Consider the following 26,770-nt stretch of genomic DNA (forward strand, 5'->3'; position numbering starts at 1 on the left):
GAGAACATGCAAACTCCACACAGGAGGTTCAATCTCATGACCTCAGAACTGTGCCGCACACGCGCTAACCACTGCGCCGCTGTGCCGCCCGAGACTGGCCCATGTTATAATAATATAATAATATAATAATATAATAGTGCAATGTATGTGAATGAAAAAAGAATTGTGCATCGTAAGAATAGTGCAACGAAAAGAAGAGCAAAAACGTTTGGCATGAACAAAAAAAAAAAAAAGTCACAAGATATTTTCTCACAGTTTTGCACACTCGATTAAGGTGGTGATGCCCCTGGGGAAGAAACTGTCTCTGAGCCCGTTGGTCCTTGTTTTGAGGGACATGTAGCACCTACCACAGGGCAACAGGACAAAGAAGTGTCTGTTATAATGTTAATGTGTCTGTTTTGGTATGTCAAGACTGGGCAGAGAGCAGCCGATGAACTACTGGGCTGTGTCATTCACTCGCATTGATCACTGAGCCATATTACAAGCCACTAATTTAACGAACGCATTTTTCAGACACATGTTTGAGATTTGACATTCATGATAAGAATAAGATTGTGGCCCTTATCAGAATGCATTGATCACAAAGGGTGAGGTTCAGATATTCGATTGCAAAGAAATGAGCACAGGTGCAATTTTTGCAGCTGTTTCAACAGTCTCGCTCGCTCTCTCTCTCTCTACTCCGTTATCTTCCTTTCCCGCCCAAAGAGAACGTGTCGGAATTTTGTAATTCAAAAATGTGCTGTGACCCGGCATACCACTTTAGCTTCTAATTTCACAAAATCAATCACCTTGCCTTTGAAGAGTTTGTCTTGTCCTTTTTCCTGTGAAATGAGAGAATGAAGCATTTCACAGACACTGTCAGATTATTCTTTAGAGCAGGGATGTCAAACTCAGTTTGGCTCTGGGGCCAGATCAAGACTTTCTGTTCTGAGTGGGCCCAGATATTTTTGTCGACCCAAATTTTGGAAACAGTAGGTAAGGGTGTAATCAAAAGGTTTGGTCTAACCTTGGAAGGTCCAGAGCCTCATGCAACACAAACCTGAATCAAAATAACAAATTTTATAGACATATTTTAAAACAACATTTTAAACAATTGGACAGCCTGTCATGATTGCCAATATGCAGACACCCGGAGCAATCGTTTGGCGCGCAGGAGCGCACTCTCTGATTGGCTGGCACTCCCCTCTTAAGCTGTCAGCACCCAGAGGGGAGTGGCAGACCGTACTTGTGTCTCTCTGTGTGTTTCGCCAGATTACCAGTACCAAAGACTTCTCCTGCTTGATTCCTGCCTGCCTCCTGTTTCGACCTGTTTCTGTCCCACGTTTACAATCTACTCTCCTGCCCTGGCCACCGACCTGCCCGCTAAGCTGTATCGATTCTGCCTACCTGTCACAGAAATGCCATTCCGTCCGACGCTGCTGATGACCGACAAACACTGGCGTCCAAAGCAAACTCTGACAATTCATTCCAATAAAGATTCCTTTAAAACTAAAGCAATTGGGTCCGAGATTCCGTCCTGGTTCCTCACATAGCCTACAAATAAGGAAATACAAGTAGAACTATTTGTTTGACAATTGTCATAATTTTTTGTTGGGAACGATTTGGCCCTCTTAAAAAAATGACCATGCTGGGTTCCCGTTAGTTGTAAACAACATCTTTCTACCCATTAACTGATATACTTGGTGGATATTACTTCCAAATATGTTCCTCTTCTACTATCAGCAAGTACTTTTTGGTTTTGAAAAATGTGTTTTCTAAAATATTTTGCTCAAGTTCCTTTTTGTCTTTTCACTCATTCAGTGTCATAACATATACATTTATTTTCAGAAGCATTGTCCCTGAGAGGCCAAAACATAAACATATGCTTCTTTGTTTTATTTAGAAAATAATATTCAGTAAGTATCAAGCATCTGGGATAGATTTCAGGATGATAAATCACCGCTAGTTGGCAGAAATGGTTTTGATCGATCATCGTTCACAAATCGAGGAGCCCCCACTTTCTCATGTTGCTTTGCTTCCTATATCCAGCAATTGAGAGTGTGTGGGCAACCCCCTGAATAATGGAAGTCGTGTGGTTCTTGCAAAGTTCATGCAACGTTCTTGCATAAGTTCAGTGTTCTTGCGATAAAATGTTAATTTGCGAGCAACGTGACCTCATGTTTATGTAAAGTATTGTTTCGTTGTTGGAGATATGACATATGCAACAAAAAGCACTGAAATGAAAGTTCTGCTTGAAAACATCCTTTCACAAAAAGTCGTTTTAATCAGAGGTTTTCATGGAAATAAGTGTTTAAGAAACTGAGTAATGTTCAATTGATGTTTAATTAAAAATTGTAAAAGGTAGAAACATAAATTATTCTAATGAAAATAAAGGTTCGAGCTTTCTTTTGATATGGCCTTGCCTTTATAGAACTAAATATTCTGTAAGCCTTGAAAAATGAGTCATAATGGCAAAAATTGGCTGGCCGCTGCACTTCCCATTTTAGAGATATGTCAGGCATTGAATGAGTTAATGTCGGCTGATGTTTGCCCTTTGTCCAGTTCGGGCCTGGCAGGTGTTAATTAGATTCAAGGCCTTTTCTCAACAGCAAACTAAAGCATCATTTGTAAGAATTGAAAAATAAATAAATGCATGTTATAGTTGAAAACTCATACAATCATGAGTGCTTTGCAAGGAAGAATGGGATCTCTTGATGTGCAAAATTGAGAAATACCCCAAATTAGGTGGTGCTACAAAGTATTATTGCAAGGGGCCCCACTAATATTGCATGCCCCACTTCTAAGGATTTTCGTTAAGTTTTGGGGGTGATGGACCTTTGTGGGAGAAGCAGGAACTTGAAGCCGGGGTGCTCAAAAAGAGGGATGACATTTAATAACAAAAATAGGTACAAAGTAACAAACAAACAAGGGTTCACAAAACAACAAAATGTCCAAACAAAATTAAACCTAACATAGTCCAAACCCGGAAATGGAAAATGTAAGGAATAAAGTAACAAACAAACGGGCACTTAATCACTTGTAAAATGTCCAGACAAGAAACCAGAAACTAAAGAAATCAGACCTGGCATGGAAGTGGAATAAAAAGGACCTGATGACATGTGCTGTTTAAAATATCTTCATAAAGGGTGGGGACAATTAGGGACAGGTGTGTGGCTATTGGATATACCCGTGCCCAGTTCAAAACCCATTTGACGCCCCCTGGTGGAAGGATGTGCACCAGACCCGAACAGTTTTTGTGAAAAAAAAAAAAGTATATAAAAAATTGTTACATTTAAAATTGTGTTACAGATTTTGTTGACAACTTTAAAATTGTATATCTTTATGTATACAATCTGAAATGTGGCAAAAAGTTAAAAAGGTTCATGGGATCAAAATACTTTTGCAAGGAACTGTATGCGTACTAAAAAGAAACCCTCAGAAAACAATATTAGATTTCCAAAGCCTTGCTCCTATACGAATGAAATGTTGTGGAGCAAAATGACTTCTTCAAAGCACACATAAGTGCTTCCTTGATATTGCGCCTGAGTGGAGCCTTCTAGTGCTCTTGCGTCTTGCTCCTTGGTGCACTTTTATGACAAGTGATATTGGATTTCGCTAAATTGGTTTGTGTACGATATGTAGGTCAATATCACTATGAAGCGCCTCTGGTGTTTTCATCAAAGTTATATTGTCGTGAAATTTTACATTGAAGTTTAATTTAAAAGGAACTCAATATCGGTGAGAAGTTCAGCTTTTATTTTACTCCCCTGTTGATTGTTCAGGGCGGCACAGTGGATGAGTGGTTAGCGCGGGGATGTCAGACGCAGTCTGGGTCGGAAATTTTTGTTTTCAGGTGAAAAAAAGTCCATGCCAAATATTTAGTTTTGTGTTTCAGTACAACGGTTTATAATTCTGACGCTTGTAGCCTACCTGTCAGGAGCAGAACGGAGACAGGACCCACTTGCAACCCGTTTCTCTCAAGTTTTATTGAAAGAAAGAGAAAGGGTTGCGCCCATGTTCCGGTTTGCTGGACAAGGAAAAGCAGGTTGCTCTGAACACGGAAGTGGATCTTCCGTGGCGAGTGTTGGTGGCCTCGGGAACGAAAAACAGGTCAGTAGCCGGGACTGGAGAGCAAAAATGTAGTTGGGTTGTAAACGAGTCGTAAGCCAGGAAAGGAGAGTAGAGGTGGTCGGAGACACAAAGAGGTCGGAAGCCGGGACGGGAGAGTAGACGTGGTCAGGATCAAAAAACGGGTCGAAGCCGGGGAACAGACAGGAGCAAAAACAGATGGGAGTCAGGGTCGAAAAAGGCTTGCCTAGTGTTAACTGAGGTTCGCAGACGGACTGACAAAAGGCGACAGACAGGAGTGGGTTTGAATAGGGACAGGGAGCCAATCAGAGTCTGAGGCAGTTGGCCCCAAAGGAGCGGACACGGGTGATTCGCATCAGAAATCATGACACTACCCTACAAATTATAATCATGATAAGGGATCGTTTCTAAGCACAAGACATGTATTCGCGTATAATGAAAAAAATATTTTCTTATTTTCAGCATAGAATTTGTTGATTATTCTAAGTTTAGAAAATTCAACTTTACATCTGAACCAACTCACCAGAAACTGAACACATAAACAAACTGAAGAGGGAGCTACAAATAAGAATACCCTTGCCCCAATTGTCATACCGTTTTGAGTAAAATAAAAATAGAAGAGAAACACAAAATAAGAGTGTTAGCAGTGAACAGCCAATAGCATCAGATCAATCTACTAGGCTGGGCCTACTAAGGCTGAAAACATACGGCACACTACTATCTGTATTGTATCTTTGACATCCCTGAGTTAGTTAGCGTTGGATGATTTAATACAGCTCGGCTCAGTATGTCAAAAAAGAAGCGTCTCTTGGTAATTTTTATCAAAAGTTGTGATTTAAAAAAAAAATCAAACCAAACGCTCTCTCTAGCTGCTATAGGGCAGTGTTAAAATAAACCATTAAAATAAACCAGTTAACACATTAAATACTATCCATCCATCTATTATCTGCACCGCTTATCCTCAGTAGGGTCATGGGGGGTGCTGAAGCCCATCCCAGCTGTTGTTCGGGCAGTGGGCAGGGGACACCCTGAACTGGTTGCCAGCCAGTCGCAGGGCACACAGAGACAGACAATTCACTCGCTCATTCAAACCTAGGGACAATTTGGACCAGACAATTAACCTGACATGCTATTTTTGGAATGTGGGAGGAAACCAGAGTACCGAAGGAAACCCAGCAAGCATGGGGAGAACATACAAACTCCAGACAAGAAGGTTTGAACTCATGACCTCCAAACTGTGCCGTACATGCGCTAACCACTGCGCTGAATTCAATACTAATCAGGAAAATATTTTTCCCCATTGTTTGTAAATAAATGTATTGTGTTCAGAAAGGATCCCTTGATATCCGTGATTATAATATGTAGGGTTGGTTACTAATGTAGGCTGAATGGGAAAGCATAATATAAATAAAACATAACTAATAATTTTGAGTTGCCATTCTTTTGATAATCTGGCCCGCAGCTGAACAAAAAGTCTGGATCCACCCAGACTCAGTTTGACATTCAGGATCTAAAACCGACAGTTGTATCAATTATTCAATGATCATGAAACTTCCAAGCACAAAAGTATCGATATTGAATCGTTATCGATCAATATTAGCATGTATTTACTTGGAACGGATTAAGACTAACATTCCCAGTCTCGCTCTCCCCTAGTGCAAATAAAGTAAAACCTCAATAGGAACAATCTTGAAAATTATAATGTATGTATAATCAAATGATATTCTAACAACAGTATTATCACGGTTCACGGATGCATTAAGACCTGTGTCGTTGGGGAATCACTTCCTGTGGTGTGTCTTGGGCAAGTACAGCCGGGCGGCGCCATCCCTCTCTAGGCCGTTTTTTTGTGATAAAAGTTTGCTCCCCATATTAAAGAGATAGTATTGGTTTCCATTGTTACCTGTAGCAGGAGAAACCTCCTGATCTGACTCAGATACAGCACCTTTAACAAAAGGTTGCCGTTGATTTTCAGAGTAACACATCATCCTGCTTTTCAGAGATGAATCTGACCTTGGCATTGCCGGGCGTGTGACAATACTGATTCTAGTTCCTAAATCACTGGAGGAAAAACTATCTTGTTCAGAAATTTTGAGTATCACATTGTACAATACGCGTTGCATTACTTGTGGATTTCGTATTTTCTATAAAAAATTGTGGCAAAGACCTCCTTTGCTTTTATCAAAGGCTTATTATCCAGTAACGGACTTTGTGTTTTGTATATTTTACGACTATTTCCATACCCGTCAACCTCCACGGCTCCATGCCCGTACAAACTGTCGTATTTTCCCGTGCAAAATACAAAATAATTGTACACCATATTTTTTTTTTCCTGAATGATGCATGATGTGAAATCCCCAGGCGGCAGACGCATGCGACTGAAAAATATGTGTTTTTCCGTACAGATTTCCTTGTACGTCGTACTTGTCTAAAATGCATAAAAACGTACTTTGTACGGCAAAATCGTACAGGTTGACAGGTATGTATTTCCAAAATATTTAATTATTTAAATGAATAAATAATTAGACGGATAAAAAAACGAAATGGTTCATTTAAAAATTAAAATAAACGATTTAAATAATTTACAAAAATAGTTCACAAAAATGGTTGCTATACAAATCACTACGTGTCCTCATATAATAATTTAATAACAACTAAGTAATAAAAAGATACGTTAATATTTTAGGAATGCCTATCAAGCTAGTTAATAGAGCCTGTTTTAACCATACTTACAAGTACAATCTAGTATAACATAATAACAACACTACCAAAAAAATGAACCGCTTCGTTTTGCTTATCGATTTTAGTGATAGGTAAACAAGAAAGACAGTATTGATTTTAAGACAATGGCGTCTATCCGACTCAAATATAATACTCACCCAGTATCGATAATCTCGATATTTGTATCGTTCTGCTCACGATGAGCGTAAACCTCACATGACTCGGTCACCTGATAAAAGTCGTTTGTTTCTCTCCGAGCCTCAAATCGCTCCGTCATTGTTGAGTTTGCCTCTTCGCTACTTTCGAAACGTCGCGATGAGGAGTTTACATTTGCTTGTTTTGCTGATTTCAGCCCTGGCAATCGACGCGATTATAAGGTAAGTAAAAACAAATATTCCCCCCACCACGCTACGGGATTAGAAGTGCAGCGGGATATAAAAACATTCGAGTTAGCCATGTTTGTGGTGTTTCTGTAAAACCTTCAAGGACAGACAAGCCGCACAGATTTTTTGCTCAGTGTGAATGGAGACATAAAAAAGAGGTTCTGATCTTCCAATCGACATTATTCAAACATTGTCTAATTTTGTCTTACTGCGAATCGAAGGGTCACAAAAGTATGTCAGTCTGATAAGTGATTGATCCATCTTTGGATAACGCTAACTGAATGCATTTCCATGCATTTAAAGCTTATTCAGGAGCCTCTCGCAATTGAATTGGGTGTTAATACATCAACCCAACTTAAGATGTTTAATTTAAGGACGAAATGATATGAAAAGTGTGTACAGTACTTCCTGACATGCATAGTGTTTTAGTGTGCTTGTTTGATCTGCGCATGCGCGCACTGGATATAAGTCATGTTTATTTGTATAGCCCTTAATCACAATAAGTCTCGAAGGGCTGTAAAAATAGAAAAAGAAAGAAAGAAAAAAAATCACAGAAGAGAAAAGGGAGACAAAGGGTGAGCATGAAAAAGTGAAAGGAAGCGGGGAGAAAGGGAGACATACATAAGGAGAGGGGAATATAAGAAATGAAAGAGCGAGAGGAAGAGAGAAAATGAGAAAAAATGACAGGAGAAAAGTCAAAGAAAAATGAGAGAAAAAGAAGAAAGGAACCCAGAAAGAGAGAAAGGAATGAATAAAGAAAGAGAGGAAGAGTGAGAAACAAAATTAGCAGAGAGGAGAATAGAAGAGAAAAAGATGGAGGGTGACAAAGAATAAAGCAGACAATGAAAGAAAAAAGATAAAGGAGTCAGAAGGAGAAAAGTAATGACAAGACAGAGACAGACAGACAGAGAAAGAAAAATGTGAGAGAGGGAAAAAAAGTAAAGTGAGAAAAAGAGTAGGAATAGAGTGAGAAAGAAATAAGGGGAGAGAGGGTAATGGAAAAAAAGAAAAAACGAGAGGGAGCGAGAAAGAAACACAGCTACAGTGTCTTTAGGAGTGTTGCCAGGGTTTAGCGACATCAAGTGGACACATCAATCAGGGCAGCTCGTTTATTTTGCGCTTCTCTCAGCGTTGACTCTTTTGCATACTTTAAGTATTGTTTATGTCAAATTATTAGATTTAAAAAAAAAAAAACTAATACGGGGTAAGTGCGTCCTTATGTAATATCTGTAGTATCAAAACAATTCCAATGTTTACGAAAACATCACACTTACCTATGTGTCATGTATTTTAGTCTTTATTTCCTCATTTATTTTGTCTGTCTCAAAATATTATTCAAACAAGGTAGTGGGTCAAACTGGCTGAGCTTTTCACCTATCTGTTGACTGGTGTAGTAGCCGACTCACTGATCAACCAATAGGAAAAAATCTTTGTCAAAATTCCCTGTTGTACTTCTGAAATAGGATTTTTTTGAATGTTTGATCGGTCTGCAAATGCAATGGAAAATCATTATCAACGTTTTTTTTTGTTATTGGTGATGTGCAACTCGACTACCCTCCTTTGCAGGCACTGTGACCAAATATTCTTAAAATTATTTACAGTAAGAACATGACACTAAGATTATACTAAACATTATAATAAAATGTATCAGTACAAATATATAAATATCTAAATTATAAACGAAAAACATTTCAAATGTTGACCAGCCTTTTCAACATAATGTAACGTGTGCCATGATCATAGACCAGTAAGACCCCGTGTGTTTTATCACTGTTTACTGTATTGAGTGACATGTTTTGTTGGGCGGGACTCAAGAGGTCTCTAACTTTATTACATATCTTGAAAGGTGGACTCATTTTCATAAAACAATGCATATAGATTCATGCTTGGACTTTTTTCCGCCACACTACAAATTAACTCTTTTCGTCCTCTTTCGCAGAATTCCTTTGAAAAAATTTCGCTCCGTCAGGCGTGAGATAACTGATTCCGGGAGAAATGTTGAAGAGCTCGTGGCCAACAAGAATTCGCTAAAGTACAGCCTTGGCTTCCCCTCAAGTATTGAACCCACTCCAGAGACCCTAAAGAACTACCTTGATGTATGTATGCATGTCTGTCACACTGAACAAAAACTGTTTACCCTCCGGCAGAAAATGTTGCTATTCTTTACTATACAGTTAGGCCCGGAATTATTTGAACAGTGAGACCATTTTTATTTTTATTTATTTGTTTATTTTTTAATCTCTTCACAACAAAATCGGAAATACTATAATATAATCAATATGGGCTTAAAGTTCACATTCTGACCTGACATTTAAGACTTTCCATATCCAAATCAGAATACGGATTTAGGAATTATAGCCCTTTACACTCTTTATATGCCTTTTTCATGGGATCCAAAATAATTGGACAATTGACTCAGAGGGCTGTTTTCGGCTCGGAAGGCTTCCCCCTTGTTAACCTGTCCATCAATGAAGTATTGAAAAGGTCTGGAGTTTGTTTGTTGGTGTGTGGTTTTGCATTTTGAAGCCGTTGTTGTGACCACACATCATGCATTTAAAGGAGCTCTTGATGGAGGTGAAGCAGAAGATCCCGAGACCAAAAATGCTAGGAGAAGCCAAATCAGTTTAGTACATTATAAGGAAAAATGAATGCACTGGTGAGGTTGGCAATTCCAAAATACCTGGATGCCCACGTAACACAACGGCTACGAATGATTGCTGAATACTCACTAGAAAAGAAAAGAAAAACATTTTCAACATCTACTGAAGTGAGGAACACTCTCCAGGAATTGATTGTATCTGTCTCCTAGTCTACAATAAAGAGAAGACTTAATGAAAGTAAATACACAGGGTTCACCACAAGGTGTAACTCATTTATTCATCAGTTCCAAAAATAGTTGGGCCAGACTTGACTTTGCCAAACAAGCCAGCCTAGTTCTAGAACAGTGTTCTATGAGCAGATAGGACACAGATAAACCTGTACCACAATGATGGGGGTGGGGGGGGGGGGGGAGGGAACAGCACATGTTCCAAAGCACACCATATCATCTGTGAAACATGGTGGTGCCATTATGGCTTCCGAGGGCATTTGGTCCCTTGTGTTCATTAATTACCTTATAACAAATATATGTAACTGTATGAATTCATGCAAGGATATACTTTTTGCTCAAATTCAGCCAAATGCTGTCAGTTGGATGGTGCTTTAAAGTGCAGATGGACAATGACCCAAAACATACAGAAATAGCAACCCAGGAGTTTATTAGGGCCAAGATGTGGAATATTCGGCAAAGGCCAAGTCAATATCCAGATGTCAACCCAATCGAGCGTTTCACTTGCGCAAGACGAGGTTTGAGGTAAAAAGACCCACAAACAAGTAACAACTCAAGGATGCTGCTGGAAAAGGCCTGGCAAAGCATCAAGGAGGAGGAAACCCAGCGTTTGGTGTTGTCCATGGGTTCCAGACTTCAGGCAGCCATTGCATCAAAATGCTTTACCACAAAATATTGACAATAAAACGTCTTGTTCAGATTACGCTTAATCTTCCAATTACTTGCCAGGCCCCTAAAACATGCTGTGTTTGGGGAAAAATTATACAATCCCTTCATTTTCATTCAGATGTTGTTGTTCAACCCTTTCAATTAAAATTACCGGTTCAGTTTGCTCTTCAATTCTGGTCAAGGTATTCATTTCAGCTTCATTGTAGTTGCATGTAGAGCCCAACTTGTAAAAAGTAATAATAATAATAATAATAATAATAATGCATTTTATTTAAAAGCGCCTTTCAGGCCACCCAAGGACACTGTACAGACAATGAAAAAAACACAATTTAAAAAGTTGTAAGCGAAATAATAAATAAAAACAAGACATAAAATCATAAAAACATAGGAAATGGAGAAGCTATGTGTTGTAGGCAGTCCTGAACAGGTGTGTTTTTAGACGGGACTTAAAAGTGGAGAGAGGTGTGCAGTTTTGGAGGTCCGGGGGTAGATTGTTCCAAAGCTTGGGAGCAGCGCAACTGAAGGCTCTGGCTCCCATGGTGCTCAGATGGGCAGGGGGCACTGACAGTCGGAGGGAGGACGAGGATCTGAGTGTGTGTCTTCCCAAATCCTCTTAGGCCTAACTGTATTTGTCATATAAGGTTTTATATTTTGTTTCTCTAGTAAAATAAAACTCTCAAAATATTGCAATTTTCTGACTAAGTCACACTTCGACTATAACCCATTCTAAATACATTATTAAAGGAAAAAATATTGTGTACAGCGATAGGTCGCATGCGCTCACATTGAAACATGACATTTAAATACAAATACAGTACACAGAAAAAGTTTTCGCCGATTTAATAACAAACAAACAAACCGAAAAGGCACCAAGACACAGTAACACAGCCCAAAAATCAGCATCAACACAAGTAAGGCAGCGCAAATGCTACTTCTTCTGTTTTTGTAAACGGTGGTTCTGACTTAAGTCTTCCCCAAAACCACCTGTGTCACTCTTACCTTTTCTGCTCGAGGGTCCCTGGCTGCCGTTAGAAAGATGATTACATCTCTGCATATGCTTGGAATTTTGTGACAAAAGTTGTGGTGTATAGTCCGCAAATTAGTTAGTAAAATAATTTTACATAGAAGATGATATATTTTGTCTCTTTAAGAAATTTCTTCTACAAGAATTTGGAAACAATTCTCAAAATTTGCAGAACAGTCCGACATAGTAGACCGTTTACAGTATCTCAAAAATGACAGATGACACAAATTGGAGAATCTTAGTGTTAAGTAGTCCATATTAAAAGAGGATCTTCAGTATTGCCAAACATTAAGTCACACATGGTGAAAACCCTTTTTTTTGTATGTGTTATGTCAGTCATTTATTACTTTTTGATTGTACTGTTTTCTTCATTAACAAAAAATATAAAGAAGAGGAACTTATTTGTTTGGCTAGCATACAGTACAAACAATAGCAGCATTTTGCATTGGAATTTTGAAGTAACTGTATTTTCAAAACAAACATTTGCGGCAACTGAGGAGTGAACAGATTAAACATGATTTGGATTTTTCACGCGCATAGTTTTAACAGCCATCCAAGCCAGGCCCTTCAGGATCTCGTATTACTGATGAGAATAGAACAGGCTGACCTACATCAAGTGTTGGATTTGTTGGTAATCTTTCCAAGCATATTTTTCGCCTGATTCGGTCCATAATGATTTCTGTTTATTATGCCTCATAACAGGCTTAAAGATTAATGTCCAATAATGTGTTCACCAGGCCCAGTATTATGGAGAGATTGGCCTGGGCACACCCCCTCAGACTTTCACTGTGGTCTTCGACACTGGTTCCTCGAATTTGTGGGTTCCCTCCATTCACTGCTCGCTTCTTGACATCGCTTGCTGTAAGTCACACAATCTGATGAAAGCAGTGGAGTATTGCACAAAACAAAGGGAAGGGATTCAAATGTGTTTATTATCTTGGCTAAATCAAGCTTTAAGTCGTTGGTTGCATAAAATCAGGTTAAATTCATCTCTGTTATTTATTCTCTACGGCTAGCCTGCTCCAGACCAGCCTAACTACCAGATCATCCCCAGAAATACATCTGGCACACACTTGTACTAACCATCGTGTAAAAAGGTCTTTTAGCATTCCCAAAGAGTTTCTTGAAATGCTGCATTATTTTAATTATCTTGCATTTAAACTTTAAATATTGAGAAGATCGTCATTTTATTAAACTCTGTTGACTGCGTAATCCATCCATTATCTGCACCGCTTATCCTCAGTAGGGTCGCGGGGGCGCTCGAGCCCATCCCAGCTATCTTCGGGCAGTAGGCAGGGGAAGCCCTGCACTGGTTTCCAGCCAGTCGCAGGGCACACAGAGACACACAACCATTCACTTGTTCATTCACACTTAAGGCCAATTAACTTGAAAAGCATGTTTTTGGAATGTCGGAGGGAACCGGAGTGCCCTGAGGAAACTTACCCAAGCACAGGGAGAACATGCAAACTCCACACAAAAAGGTTTGAACGCAGGACCTCAGAAGTGTGCCGCACACGCGCTAAGTACTGCGCTGCCTTGCTGCCCTGACTGTGTAATTGTAAGTTATTTTATAGTCTAGTCAGCTCAGTAGCCTAGATGGTAAGGCGCCCGCTTTGAGACTGGGAGGTCGGTGGTTCGCGCCCCGGCCGAGTCATTCCTAAGACTTAAAAAGTGGTCGGCGGCGCCCTCTGTTGGCTGCGGCTGCATCGGCTCGCTACAACGGGTCAGGTGCAATCGACATTTCGTTCTGTGTACATTGTTACACAGAATGACAATACAAGGAAATTATTATTATTATTATTATATAGTCATTCATGCATTAAATGAATTGCTGTCAGACCACGTGTTCTATCACAATGCCAAAATGTCAAATTGACATCAGAACTTAAAGGAATATGTATTTTTTTTGCTGTTATTGAGATTTTAATGTGATTCTAAAACTAACAAAGATGGTATCAATGAAGTACTTGACAATGGTACTATAGTATACAAAGGTCCAATTCCCATTCATCTGTTCCCTCGTCAAAAAGAGAGAGAACTTTGTTTTTTTATGAAGAGTCATGCCAAAAAGTAATTTTATAATGTAAGTGTTTTTAGCTTTAAAATGAAGTTTGTGGGGTAATGGAAATGAATCTTAGTTATTCAGATTAACCAATAGAGGACACCAGAGGTCCACCACAAGAATTCGTTTTTTGGTTTCAAATGTTTAATACGTTAGATCACTCTTTTTGTCTTGAAGGGAAAAATCCAGCATCTCATCTCATTAGCTGCACCGCTTATCCTCAGTATGGTCGCGGGGGGGCTGGAGCCCATCCCAGCAATCATTGGGCAGTGGGCAGGGGACACCCTGAACTGGTTGCCAGCCAATCGCAGGGCACACAGGGACAGACAACTCGCTCGCCTATTCACACCTAGGGACAATTTGGACCGGCCAATCCACCTGAAAAGCATGTCTTTTTTATTTTATCTTAAATATTATCAATTCCAATTAATTTTGACAAATGGTTATTAATCTAAGGAAAACCAAAAAGTACACAAATTGGTTGATATACAACACTACAGGATCTATTCACACAAAAAGTCAAACAAACGTTTCAACAAGTGGGAATGGGGCAGAGGGGTGTATTTGAAGTAGTTAAAAAAAGTGATGGATCTACTGTGAAGTGAAAATAGCAAATTAAGCGAATGGGTAGAGATTTTCCATGGCTTGATCGAAGCATATGACCCCCGCACAGGCAGTTTGGTTTCTTTCTTTGCTGTTACAAGTACCTTGAGAGGCTGTACATCATGCCTGCAGCAGGCTGGAACTCTTGCTTTTGTAGCAAGCGAAGTTGGCTTCAGCGTGGTTAGTCAAGAGGCAATGGACGAACAACCTCAGTTTTTCCTTTTTAGAAGAGCTTGCGCACATAGCATGGACGTCTTCGAGACGGCTTTTAGGTCACGGCACAAGTGTAGCGCTCAGGGTTCTCGAGTCCCAGAAAGAGGGCAAGGCGGACTTTGCCTCTTTCGCTTAAATGCCTCGTGACGTCATCGACCGCAGCAAGCGTGACATCTGAACCTGTTATGCGTGTTCCTCCCAAGGTATTAGAAGCTTTATTTAAATAAAGATCTCTGGATGCCAAATGGGGCAGATTTCATCAAACATGCCATAAAATACTCAGGTGTAAATTGTGAATCGGCATACAGTACAAACACAAATCAGCAATCTTTTGATTACAAGTCATCACTTTAGCGATATAACCCTAATTTTAAATCAATAGCAGCAAATTATATCCTGGAACCGGAAACATTATTGTCCGGAGCACACTTGTAGATGTCTGGTGTGCACTTTTTGAAGCTGTCTATCACGAGCGTGGTTCTGTCCGTCATTGGGTGTAGCAAGACTGCAAAAGTAGACTGGTGCGGTTCAGATCATCACAGACGCAGGGTGACTGGGCCGGTTGGTGGGTGTGGTGCTATCCATCATGGTCAGTTTTATATATATCATAATCCAAGAAAAGGTGTGTCTTGGGGGATAAATGGTGAATCTTTCGGGGTTCCCTTTTCTATTGACAGTCGTAGAAAAGGGCATCACCCTTGAATAAAAATTTTAAATTCTCTATATTGTCATTGATAACAACGTAGTGAACATGGTTTACAATGACATTCGACATGGCACTCCAGGATAAACGTTATAAAATACTTTAAAGAATGTTAGAATAATCATGTAAACTTGTCTTGGTTGCACGAGTCGGGAATTGAACCTGGGCCTCCCACGTAGGAGCCCAAAAAATGATAGTTTTGAATACACACCATGATCACCTATAAATAGCATTCAGTTTCATTGAGCCTGTGTACAATTGCAGGGTTTCACCCCTTTGCTTAAAGCCCCAGCGTGTAATATTTGACTACTAGACGGCACTGTATTCTATTTCACGAACAAAAACCAGTCCCACTGAGTACAGCTTGGCAGCAAGTTGCCAGACAAACATTGGCGGCAACTTTAGGGATTTCACGGTGCAAAAGAATACAAATTTCTTGACCTATGATTTTTCATAGAAATTAACATTGGTATGGTAGTTCAGGCATTTTTTTCCTTTTATTCAAATCAATGATCTTGTTTTTTACTGAATGAAAGCTGTGTAACACTGAGGCAATACATATTTCACACTGTCCCTTTAATGCTCTTTTTTCTTAGTTTCTCTCACATCTTTATAAAACTCCATAAGGAGCTGTTGTTCAGCGGTCGTATTCTTGGAGTGTATTTGAAGATGTCGTGGACGCGCGTTTATTCCAAATATTTACAGCTGGCTTAACATAGCCGCGCAATTTCATCCTGGTTAGGCAAACTCGCAACCCATTTAGCCTAAATGTGTCGACCTAGTTCAAACCAGTCTTAATCAGTTAGCGTGAATATCCAAATTCCACTTTCGTGCAATACCCTGCAGTTTTTCAAGCCAGGGTATTGATTTAATGATGTGTATGCAGTGCTTCACCACAAATATAACTCCGCCAAGTCCAGCACGTACGTAAAGAACGGCACCTCCTTCGCGATCCAGTACGGAAGCGGAAGTTTGTCAGGTTACCTCAGCCAGGACACGTGCACAGTAAGCCTCACACATACAGCTGATTTGATAGCAAAATAGAACAATATCCATCCTTGACCTTGTCTCCTCACGCCTAGATTGGAGACCTCTCTGTGTCCGATCAACTATTTGGGGAAGCTATAAAGCAGCCTGGGCTGGCTTTTATTGCGGCCAAGTTCGACGGTATCCTCGGCATGGCCTACCCACGCATCTCCGTGGACGCCGCAGTGCCAGTCTTTGATAACATTATGAGCCAGAAGAAGGTGGAGCAGAATGTGTTTTCCTTTTACCTCAACAGGTGAGTAACTTTCCTGGTGGCATTTTAGCCATCAAACTTTTTCAAAAAGCCACAAAATGTTTTGATAACAAAAGATTTCCCACCAAAGAAAAAAGAGAAACTACTCAAACGAGATCAGGAATAGAAAACGGCAATTTGTTTCAAAATTCCCAATATTAAAAAATCAATGACCTTTTTGGGAAAATGCCTTTACATCACCTTTATCATTGCTGCATCTCCACAATTAATTTTTTTTTTTTTTGGTTTATTCCTGGACGCTGGCTATTTCAGCTGAAAATGAAAATCTCCATTCTGATCCCTGAATACAAACTACCACCAAAACTGAAATCATAAGTATACTTTTAGTCAACATAGTGACAAACTGTCCGTCTCCCACTCATGTGAGCTTTGGGGTATACTCGTTTGGCTGTTTTTCCTGTATTTCTGCCCAAAAATAGAACAAAGATTTGTGAAGATATGTAAAGCCAATTCGTTATAGAGCTGGTAATTTTTGGGCAACAATGTCACTTTAGACCAGGGGTGTCTAACAGGCGGTCCGCGGGCCTGATCTGGCCCGCTAAGGGATTGAATCCGGCCCGTGAGGCAACGCTGAGAGAAGCAAAAGACAAAAATGAGCTGCAGGTCGAAATATGTCCAGTTGATGTTGCCAAAGACTGGTGCCTTTTACAAAAAAAATGTACTTGTATTTATTTTTCTCTCTCTCTCTTCTCCCCTTTTTTTCTCATTCTCTGTCTCTCTCTCTCTTTCACTCTGTCTCTCTTTTTCTTTCTTTGTTCTTCTTTGTCTCTTTCTCACTCTTTTTACCTTATTTTGCTCTCTTTCCATTTTATTGTTCTCTGTCTCTCATCCCTCCGCTGTCTCTTTCTATTTCTCTTTGGTTTTCTTTTTCTCTTTCTTCCCCCTCTCTCACTACTTGTTTTATTTCTTTTGTTTCTATCGTTCTCTCTTTTATCTCTTTCCCTGTTCCCTATTTTTCTTTCTCTCTAATCTACTCGACTGTTTTGTCTATCGTGTGGTTCCGGAGTTAAAATATGTTTGACACCCCTGCTTTAGACATTTCAGATGAAAGGAAGTCAGGGGAGTATAGCATCAAAATCTGGTTAGCCTGTTTTGCCGAAACCAACATTATCTAGAATTTATAGATTTTCACAAGTAAATGTATATTTTTACAATTGTTTTTATGTATAGTGAATATTAGGGCTAAATGATTATTCAAATCTAATCGATATTGCGTAGTGTTCAAGGATTGATACTTCCATGCTTTTGAGTGATGGAGTGTTTGGCCAAGTTTTAACAGCGCCGGCCAATCAGAGGCAAGTTTTACTGGCACTACCCAATAAAGGCAAGGCAAAGTTTTCAAGCAGACAGCAACCATAACAAAGCTTATCAGAAGAGGGCACTTTTTTTTAAGATTAAAGCATTTCAATACGATTTTAAGTACTAACAAAAAAAACAAAAAATGCACCTTTCTTTTTAAAATCGAAAATTGCATCGAAATTGCAATAATGGTCTGAAAAAAAATTGCAACTTGGCTTTTTTCCCAAAATTGTGCAGCCCTAGTTAATATTGTTAAAATGAGAAAAATATCGTAATACCGGATGTTTAAAATACTCCTCAATATTAGTTTGGTAACCGCTAACCATTTTATTTATGTAATTATTTTGAGGTTCAACTCTTTTTAAAATCGATTTACTGAGGGAATACTGGCAGAAAAAAGGAAAATGCCATATATTTATGGTTAAGGGAGCCTAACAAGATAACAAAGAGATGAGTAAAAAAATTGGGTGATGAATTACTGTTTTTACCATTTTTGGCAGCTGATTTAAGTTACGCTATCATTGGACGTGTTTCCTAAGAACTAACACAAGAAGAGTGTTAATGACAAGAGTTGATCTACATTTCAATGTGCTCCAGGAATCCTGACACTCAGCCGGGTGGCGAACTGCTGCTCGGAGGGACGGATCCCAAATACTACACTGGCGAATTCACCTATGCCAACATCACTCGCCAAGCTTATTGGCAAATCCACATGGAATCGTGAGTTTTCAGTTTTTGTTGACACACAAAAAACGGAACTGGCGTTTTGCCTTCCCGTGAGCTTTTTACAAGCGCTAATTTTCTACTGTCACTCATCATCGCACATTGAAGTTTTTGCTTTGCATCGCTTTTTCTGGCACCTTCCATGTTTTTTTTTTCAGCAGCCAACCTGAAAGAGAAACAAGTTTCAACATAGTCAAGTATCTGTTATTGTATGATTGCCATAATTGTTTTATAGGTCTCTACAAACCACTCTTAACAAAACAAGAAAAGGATTTTAGCTAAATTCATTTGACTGTATATTAATCACAATGCGCTTGCTTATTTGGATGCAGTGTTTAGCATGTTTCTGATAAACCGCATTTGGTTACAGTTACCCATTATTTCATTTAAAAAGTAATTCAGTTACCACCCGGGATTACTGACACCAAAAGGTAGTGCCTTATTCTGAAAGTAACTCGTTAAAAATGAGTGTTCTGTATACTCCTATTGAATTGGAGCCCCTTATACTGCTTTAAAATTGCTTTTTGATAAAAGAAATGGAAGAAAATGTATGTACACCAACCTGTGAAAGCAGTGAAGCCTACCTGTTTCTTGGCTTGTGGAATCTTGAGAGCTTGCGAACAGACATTAAGCTTAGACACTCTATATCCATTTTGTGTCTGGGCTTCAAAACACTCTAAATCACATTTGTGGGTATTGCCCAACACAATTTTTTTTTTACTCTGTGCATAGTATAATGCAAAAAAAAAAATTTCTAAAACAAATTGGCACACTTCTACCTTAAATTTTGTGATCACGTTACCCAATTTATTAACCATAGGTTTCTTGTTCGTATATAAGCCATGCCCCCCCCTGCCAACACACTGACTACCATTCGCTTCTGGTGACATAAGGCTGACCCCGTAATTTTAGTATTTTGTTTTTATTGTAAATCCAGCTTTGACATGAGTCTATACACAGTAGAGAGAATATCTCAATGAAGAGAAATTTAACGTCCTCATTCTTTGTGCTTGAGACGGCGCCGCCAGAACTGTATTAAGTGGTACATTGTAGGTAAAACTAGGTAAATTTAATGTTGGTGCATCGAGGATTATATGTGAAAACATTGGTGATGCAGTATTATTCAGCGATCTGCATTTAATACATAACGGAATAACACACTACGCAGTAACAGACCACACAGTAACACACGCCATACAGTAATCGCTACTGAGAAAAATATTGGGGCCCTTTGTAACGTGTTAGTCCCATCACTGTTTGAATGAATAAAAAATAACGGCACATCTTTAACGATATTTTTGCTTTGTAACATCCTTGTACAATAATTTCTTGCAGTATCAGTTTACTACCTTGCGGATTTTCATTGTGTCTTGAGTTCAGCAGTTAGACCTCTCTACCCGCTAAACTTTCTCAGGTCTCTGGTGCTCCCTAGTGGCTCCCTGCCGCATTTTGATAGAAAGTTATAACTGGGAAAATATATTTTCTGTAAGACCGAACCGGAAGTATTCCATAACAGCCACGTGATGGCAGCAAAGTATGCTGTAAAGTGGATAGGGTTGTTAATTTATCATGTGTTCAATAAAACAGAAGCTTATTTGGAAAATTATAATTTTACCGTACAGAAGATATTTGTAATAAAAATTACAGTACTTTTGATTGTTAAAAAGTACTTGAGCCTGTAAATTGGGTTTGCTCTTGAGTATTAAAAAAAAAAAAAAGGTTTCCACTTCATGGGTTTCGACTATCAAGGGCCATTTTTAGAACGCAAACTTGGTGAAAAACGAGGGATTGCTGCAGTACAGAGCAAGTCAAGTCAAGTCAAGTCATTTTTATTTGTATAGCCCTAAATCACGAAGAGTCTCAAAGGGCTTCACAGATTATTACACTATATTACACAGACTATTTTTCAGCCGACGAGAAGAGTAGGTTATTCATATGCTATGGAGTAGAAGTGAGTTTTAAGCTTAGATTTAAACATTTCCACTGAGGTTGCAGATCGGATTTCAGGGGGAAGAGCATTCCACAGCACCGGTGCCCGGATGGAGAACGCTCTCGAACCAGCGGAACACTTCTTTGCTCTTGGGATCACCAGAAGACCGGCAGTCTCAGATCGTAGGCTTCGGACCGGGACATAGGGGCAAATCAGATCTGAAAGATAAGAGGGAGCAAGTCCATGTATGATTTTGTATAATACTAAGAGAATCTTGAAATCACATCTAAGGCTAACTGGGAGCCAATGCAGGTTAGCCAAAATCGGTGTTATGTGATCTTACTTTTTTGTCCTAGTTAAAAGCCTCGCTGCAGCATTTTGTACAAGCTGAAGAGACTTGATTCTAGACTTCGGGAGACCAGAGAGTAGTGCATTACAGTAATCGAGACGGGAGGTAACAAACGCATGAATTATAATTTCCGCATCCGACTGAGACAGTATTGAACGGATTTTAGCAATGTTACGAAGATGGAAGAAAGCGGTTCTAGTAATTTTCTTTACATGCATTTCAAAGGATAGATCAGGCAAAAATATTGTTGGATTTGACTTTGCTTCCTTTTGTGTCTGGTTCAATTAAAGATGATTGGATGTTACTTTTCAATGCCTGCATTTCAGGTTGCAAGTGGGCAGCCAGCTGAGCCTGTGCAAAGGCGGCTGCGAAGCCATCGTGGACACGGGGACCTCCCTGATCACCGGCCCGGCTGCGGAAATTAAAGCTCTGCAGAAAGCCATTGGAGCCATTCCACTCATCCAGGGAGAGGTAGGAGCAAACTACTGGTCTTACCAGCCGCAAAACTGCAGCCCGCCAACGAATTTAATCCGGCCCGTGAGATAAGACAAAAAAATGAGCCGCCTCTCCTCAAACATTGAACTGCCGTTTTAAATGTGTCCACTGGATGTCACCAAAGGCACACGCCACCTCAAACCACCTATTGTAGCTGTATATGCTCCCGGGTTCTTAGAGGTACTTAAAATCCTTGAAAATGCTTGGATTTCAATGTCTCATTTTCAAAGATTGGAATCTGATTCAATTTTTGGGTGAAATTCTTGTAAATGCTTGGAACTGTTGCTATGTTTCACAACAAGTCTGCTTAAAAATGAGGCCGACACTGCTCTCTGTTGGCTTCTTTTTGCAATTGCATTTATTCTTTCCTTGTGATTAATGGCAACTGGCATTAGTTTGCACTGCATAATCATATAATGCGTCATCGCCCCATACGGGTCATGCCCAAGGGGACAGGTGTATGCTACACCTAAACAGGGCACTATGAAATGTGTTTTAGTGCAAAGAGTATGTATCAATTATGGACATTTAGTATGAGCCAAGCAAAGAAATGAAGGTAGCGTTTCCCAGTGGTAAATAGGATATTTTAGTCCCGTGTTCCTTTGTATACCAGCAGAAAAACTATATTTGTCATTGTGGTCATGGCCAACATGCAAATAGCTGTCTACATTCTATTGTAAATGTATTTTTAAAACCAATTTTTATTTACCAAGATAATAAATGTAATTTAAAAAAACCCACATCTGAAGTAAAGACTCTGGCCTTCTTACGAACGAGATAGGTTCCGAACAATTGTTCGTAAGTTGAATTTGTTTTTAAGTTGCTTTAGTCCTATATTTTGAATGTTTAAGGTTTGTATAAGTATATTTAAGGCTTGTTTAAGTAACCTGTATTGTTTTGTACTAAAAAACATTTCATCAAATACAATGCTCTATAAAGATAAATTAAGTGTAACTTACTTTTGGAAGATTAGCTTCAAGAGGTCCTCATTCGTGGTAAAAAGTGGCCGAAAAAAAAGCGATCCAACCATTTTCTCAACTGCATCAAGCTTTCTTATTTCACTTTCGTTTCAAAAGAAATGGCTTGTCTCTTCTTTATACTTTACACCAACCCTATTGAATGGATGGACGAGATATTTAACAATAAAAATGTCAAAGTTCTTCGCGCGCTAGATACAGTACACGTAGTACTGTATGTTTACACACGAACCAGAAAGTAGAAGCTAGGTTTCTTTTTCGGGGTGGATCCTGGGTGACCTCACCTCTCACAGGGCCACCAGACGCCGGTAGCGGCGGAAAGAAGCACTACAGTAATGTCCTGTACTCGGAAAATGATGCACACAATACAAAATCTAACTGACAGCAATGTCAAGATCTTTTTTGACATCCCCAAAAAATGTTCGTATCTACCATTTTTCGTAAGTTCAATGGTCGTAATTAGGAGAGCGTCTGTGGCCCAATTGCATTGAGTTTTTAGTGCAAATTATCAAATTTAGTGCTTAAAGAGGGAGATATTACTTTATTGTTACTCCTTTATCCTTGAATCCCTTATCAGTAAATGATGTATTTTTTGTATATTTTGTATGTTTCAAAACTATTTGAATGAAATGGTCATTTTTATAAACAGACAATAAAACACAACTTGTGAAAGTAAATGAAAATGAGACGAAATGGATTGGCTTATGATATCCATCAGACTCTCCATCAGCATATACAAAAATAAAATAAATCAATCAGCTTTTCTTCCCCTCCAGCTTGGCCCTTTTGCAAATGTTTCAAACCATTGCTGTGCGCAACTGGTTTCCTCCCCCTGTATCAAATCATCTTGTGTATTAATATCTACCGTGGAATGATGTTAGGTTTTCACATTTCTGATTTCAGTACATGGTCAACTGTGACAAGATCCCTTCCCTTCCAGTCATCAGTTTTAATGTAGGCGGCAAGTCTTTCAAGCTGACTGGAGACCAGTATGTCCTCAAGGTGAGAATATGTGTGTTCCTTAATTGTACAGCAGGGTGCTCAGCAACACAGACTGTATGGGGGGACTAATTATGCCACATGTAGAAATATATTTTATAAATGAATACTTAAGTACATTCCATCGTTAAAAGACCACACATGAATAAATCGAGTAATAACTGTACCTAAATATGACATAAATTCTATGTATTCATTTGTTTCTGTATTTTGTCACAACAAAATCTTAATTCAAACGAGGAGGCGCTCCAGTTGCCTGAGCCTTTTTAAACATTGGTCGATCAGTTATGAACCAATCTGTTATTACACCAATCAAACCAGTACGTGAAAAGTTTTAATCAATTTGACCTGCTCCATCATTTTGTTGTGAGAAAATACACGACAAAAAAAATTATGTCTCCTATATTCATACAGGATTTGTACGGGGGCTTGAAATATTTGAAATGTGATAAAAAAATTTGTGAAGTGCTTGTTAATATTTGAAATTGTTGCCTTTTTCCTCAACACGTCTTCTTAAGAATGACGCCGACACTGCTCTCTGTTGGCTTCGCTTTGACATGGCATTTTTTCCCTCGTGATTAACAGCTGCTGGCATTAGTTTGAAAGGCATTTTTCTATGAAGCATCATCTATGGGTCGCTCCCAAAAGGAGTGGTGCATGCTACACCTTAACAGGACGCTATAAAATGTGTATTAGTACAAGATTTACGAATCAATTATGGCCATTTATCATAGGCCATGCAAAAGAATGCAGTTAAATTGTAATGGGAAGAACTTCCTGTAACTGAAAATTTGGGCTACGTATCACTGTCATTTCTATCCAAAAACAAATATATTTGCAACTCAAGATCTAAGAAATCTTGATAAATAATCACGCAAGATTAAGAATCCCACTTATGACATCTATCTGTTTAGCTCTGCAAAATACGCGATTCTCACTGGATTTCTTCTTGTAGTGGTCCTTGAGAAATTGGAAAATTGATTTTGAAAGTCCTGAAAAAGAGCTTGGATTTAAATAAAAGCATTCAAATCCTGTTTATAGGTTTTTATTTGACTATACATTTAATTCTACATATGGTCAGGATTATGCCTACTGCCGAACAACAAAACAACTACCGTATTTTCCGCACTATAAGGCGCACCGGGTTATAGGGCGCACCCCGAAAAAATAGTTTTTGGTCCCATTTTTGACATACATAAGACGCACCGGATTATAAGGCGCTACAATGGGAATGTCGATAAAACAGTCAGATAGTTCAGTCAAACTTATTACCCCCTTAACATTCCAAAAGCTTGCAAAGACGCAAATACGTGTCGAGAACACGTGCGGATGCGGTGTCCGTACGATGTCACTCAAATGCATCGTTCCATCATTCGGAAGGTTAAAGTCTTGGGATTCAAGAAATGCCAACCATTCCTTAGTTTCTATTTTCTTTTTCGCTCGCAACTTTACTGTATATATGACAATAAACACTTGGAATTGAGTTTAATTTAAAAATAGACACTCCATTCCATCCATTATCTGCACCGCTTATCACAAAAACATCGAGTTCAGTCTGAAACAAGATACAGGGATAATATATATAGCCAGAGTAGCTCACCGAAGTCGTTGTGTTCATAATAATGTGCAGCTGTGGTCCTCTTATATCCGTGAGTTTAGTAAATCCAGGAGAATAAAATATTTACAAATACAGAATAGAAAAAAATGCTTTCTGTATGCCGTCAGCCACGTGCAATACGCATTCATCTTTTTCGGCCAATTGCAGGCTTTGTTTTGCCGTTTAAGCCAATGCCAGTCTGTAAATGATAAAAAGGATCCGCCCCTTGACCTCCAAATAACTTTAGCCAATAGTGATCGATTCAATTGATGACTGACAGGTCTTTTTTGGCCAATTGCAAGCTTTGTTTTGCCGCTCAAGCCAATTCCAGCCTGTAAATGATAAAAAGGATCCTCCCCTTGACCTCCGAATAACTTTAGCCAATAGTGATCCATTCAAATGATGATTGACACATTGGTTAGCCAATGAAACGCCGGTAAATAAATCCCAGCATACACCGCGGACTACCTGGCGTTCGGGGAAAATCTAATCGGCGACTGTAAGTTAGTTGCAAGACTTTGCGAATTAATATTGATCCATAAATGAGGCGCACTGTATTAGAAGGCGCATGGTCCGCTTTTGAAAAAAATAAAGGCTTTTAGGTGCGCCTTATAGTGCAGAAAATACGGTATGTAAAACTATTATCTCCTGAAAAAACATACTTTTGTAACATTGTTTCATTTAACCAAGTAGTGATAGGGCAGCGCTGTGATTACACTGATTTTGTTTTTCTTGTTTCTGTTGCAAGCTTACTTAAATTTATTTTTAATTCATTGGTCCCTTTAAGGAAATTCACTTCCTCCGTCTGGGCGGGGGAAAATAACAGGCATTACATTACATTACATTACATTACACAAAAAAACAATAAAACCAAAACAACCGAATTACAAACATGCATGCCAGTGGGACAATGAAGGCAGACTGATTAGATGGGTCAGCGGGGCCTGTTGTTTAGAAGGGTAAATGCAGTGGGGATCAGGCTTTTCCCAAGGTGGCCCTCCTAAATCGTATTCCTATGTATCTGAGCACTGACTGTAGCTGGTTGGGGTATTCTTGTAGTGGGTGAGTGAAATCCCAGACTATTGTGTTCGCAAGTAAAAAGATGGGCCTGTTATTTAAGTCTGAGAGGTTGGTTGTGTGTATGCCGATGGTTTTAGCTGTGATCTGTGTGAGCTTGGTCTGTTTGGTGACTGAAAAAGTGTGGAGCAGTACAGGGGGATGGGTTGCAAATGTTTGAAATTGGTTAAGCTCCTTTACTAAAATGCCAGAACGACAGCACAGCCTTACTGTCATTTTCTACTCTTCAGGAAAGCCAAGCTGGAAAGACAATTTGTCTGAGCGGCTTCATGGGTCTGGACATCCCTCCCCCTGCTGGCCCCCTTTGGATTTTGGGAGACGTCTTCATCGGCCAATACTACACAGTCTTTGATCGTGAGAACAACAGGGTTGGCTTTGCCAAATCCAAATGAGTGCAAGTTCAAATACATGCACATAGTTTTGACAAGCGTGGCACAACCTATGTCGCTTTGCAATAAAACATTATTTAGCTATAGTTTTTGTGTAGAGCTGACATGAACTCCTGTAAAAATTTCCGACTGTGGTGATGTGCGCATGCCATAAGGAAATGAGTGAGTTGTGTTCTTAATTATCAGGGATTTTTAAACATGCCATACTTTAATTTTAGGCTTAAGTGACATCTGCTACTGATCGGGGCAAATATCTTATTGTGATTGGCCTTATTAAGTGAATAAACGCCATTGATATTTTAATGTGTGTGCATTATTTCCTTTTACAATGTTTGAAAGAGTTTGCAAATACAGTCCATGTT

The 26,770-nt window shown here is 39.2% G+C and overlaps 1 protein-coding gene across 1 annotated transcript; it reads left to right on the forward strand.

Annotated features, from left to right (window-relative positions):
- Window positions 1-6,998: 6,998 nt before the first annotated feature.
- On the forward strand, window positions 6,999-26,711 carry ctsd (cathepsin D). The gene is made up of 9 exons (XM_088334129.1): window positions 6,999-7,166; window positions 9,112-9,268; window positions 12,430-12,553; window positions 16,160-16,278; window positions 16,356-16,555; window positions 18,470-18,592; window positions 21,201-21,345; window positions 23,250-23,348; window positions 26,250-26,711. Exons 1-9 carry the CDS (start codon window positions 7,006-7,008, stop codon window positions 26,409-26,411), a joined length of 1,290 nt encoding a protein of 429 aa, XP_088190255.1. The 5' UTR covers window positions 6,999-7,005; the 3' UTR covers window positions 26,412-26,711.
- Window positions 26,712-26,770: the final 59 nt, after the last annotated feature.

The sequence above is a fragment of the Urocampus carinirostris genome, chromosome 4, assembly GCF_059441175.1.
Source record: "Urocampus carinirostris isolate Australia breed hairy pipefish chromosome 4, RoL_Ucar_1.0, whole genome shotgun sequence".
Taxonomy (NCBI): Eukaryota; Metazoa; Chordata; class Actinopteri; order Syngnathiformes; family Syngnathidae; genus Urocampus; species Urocampus carinirostris.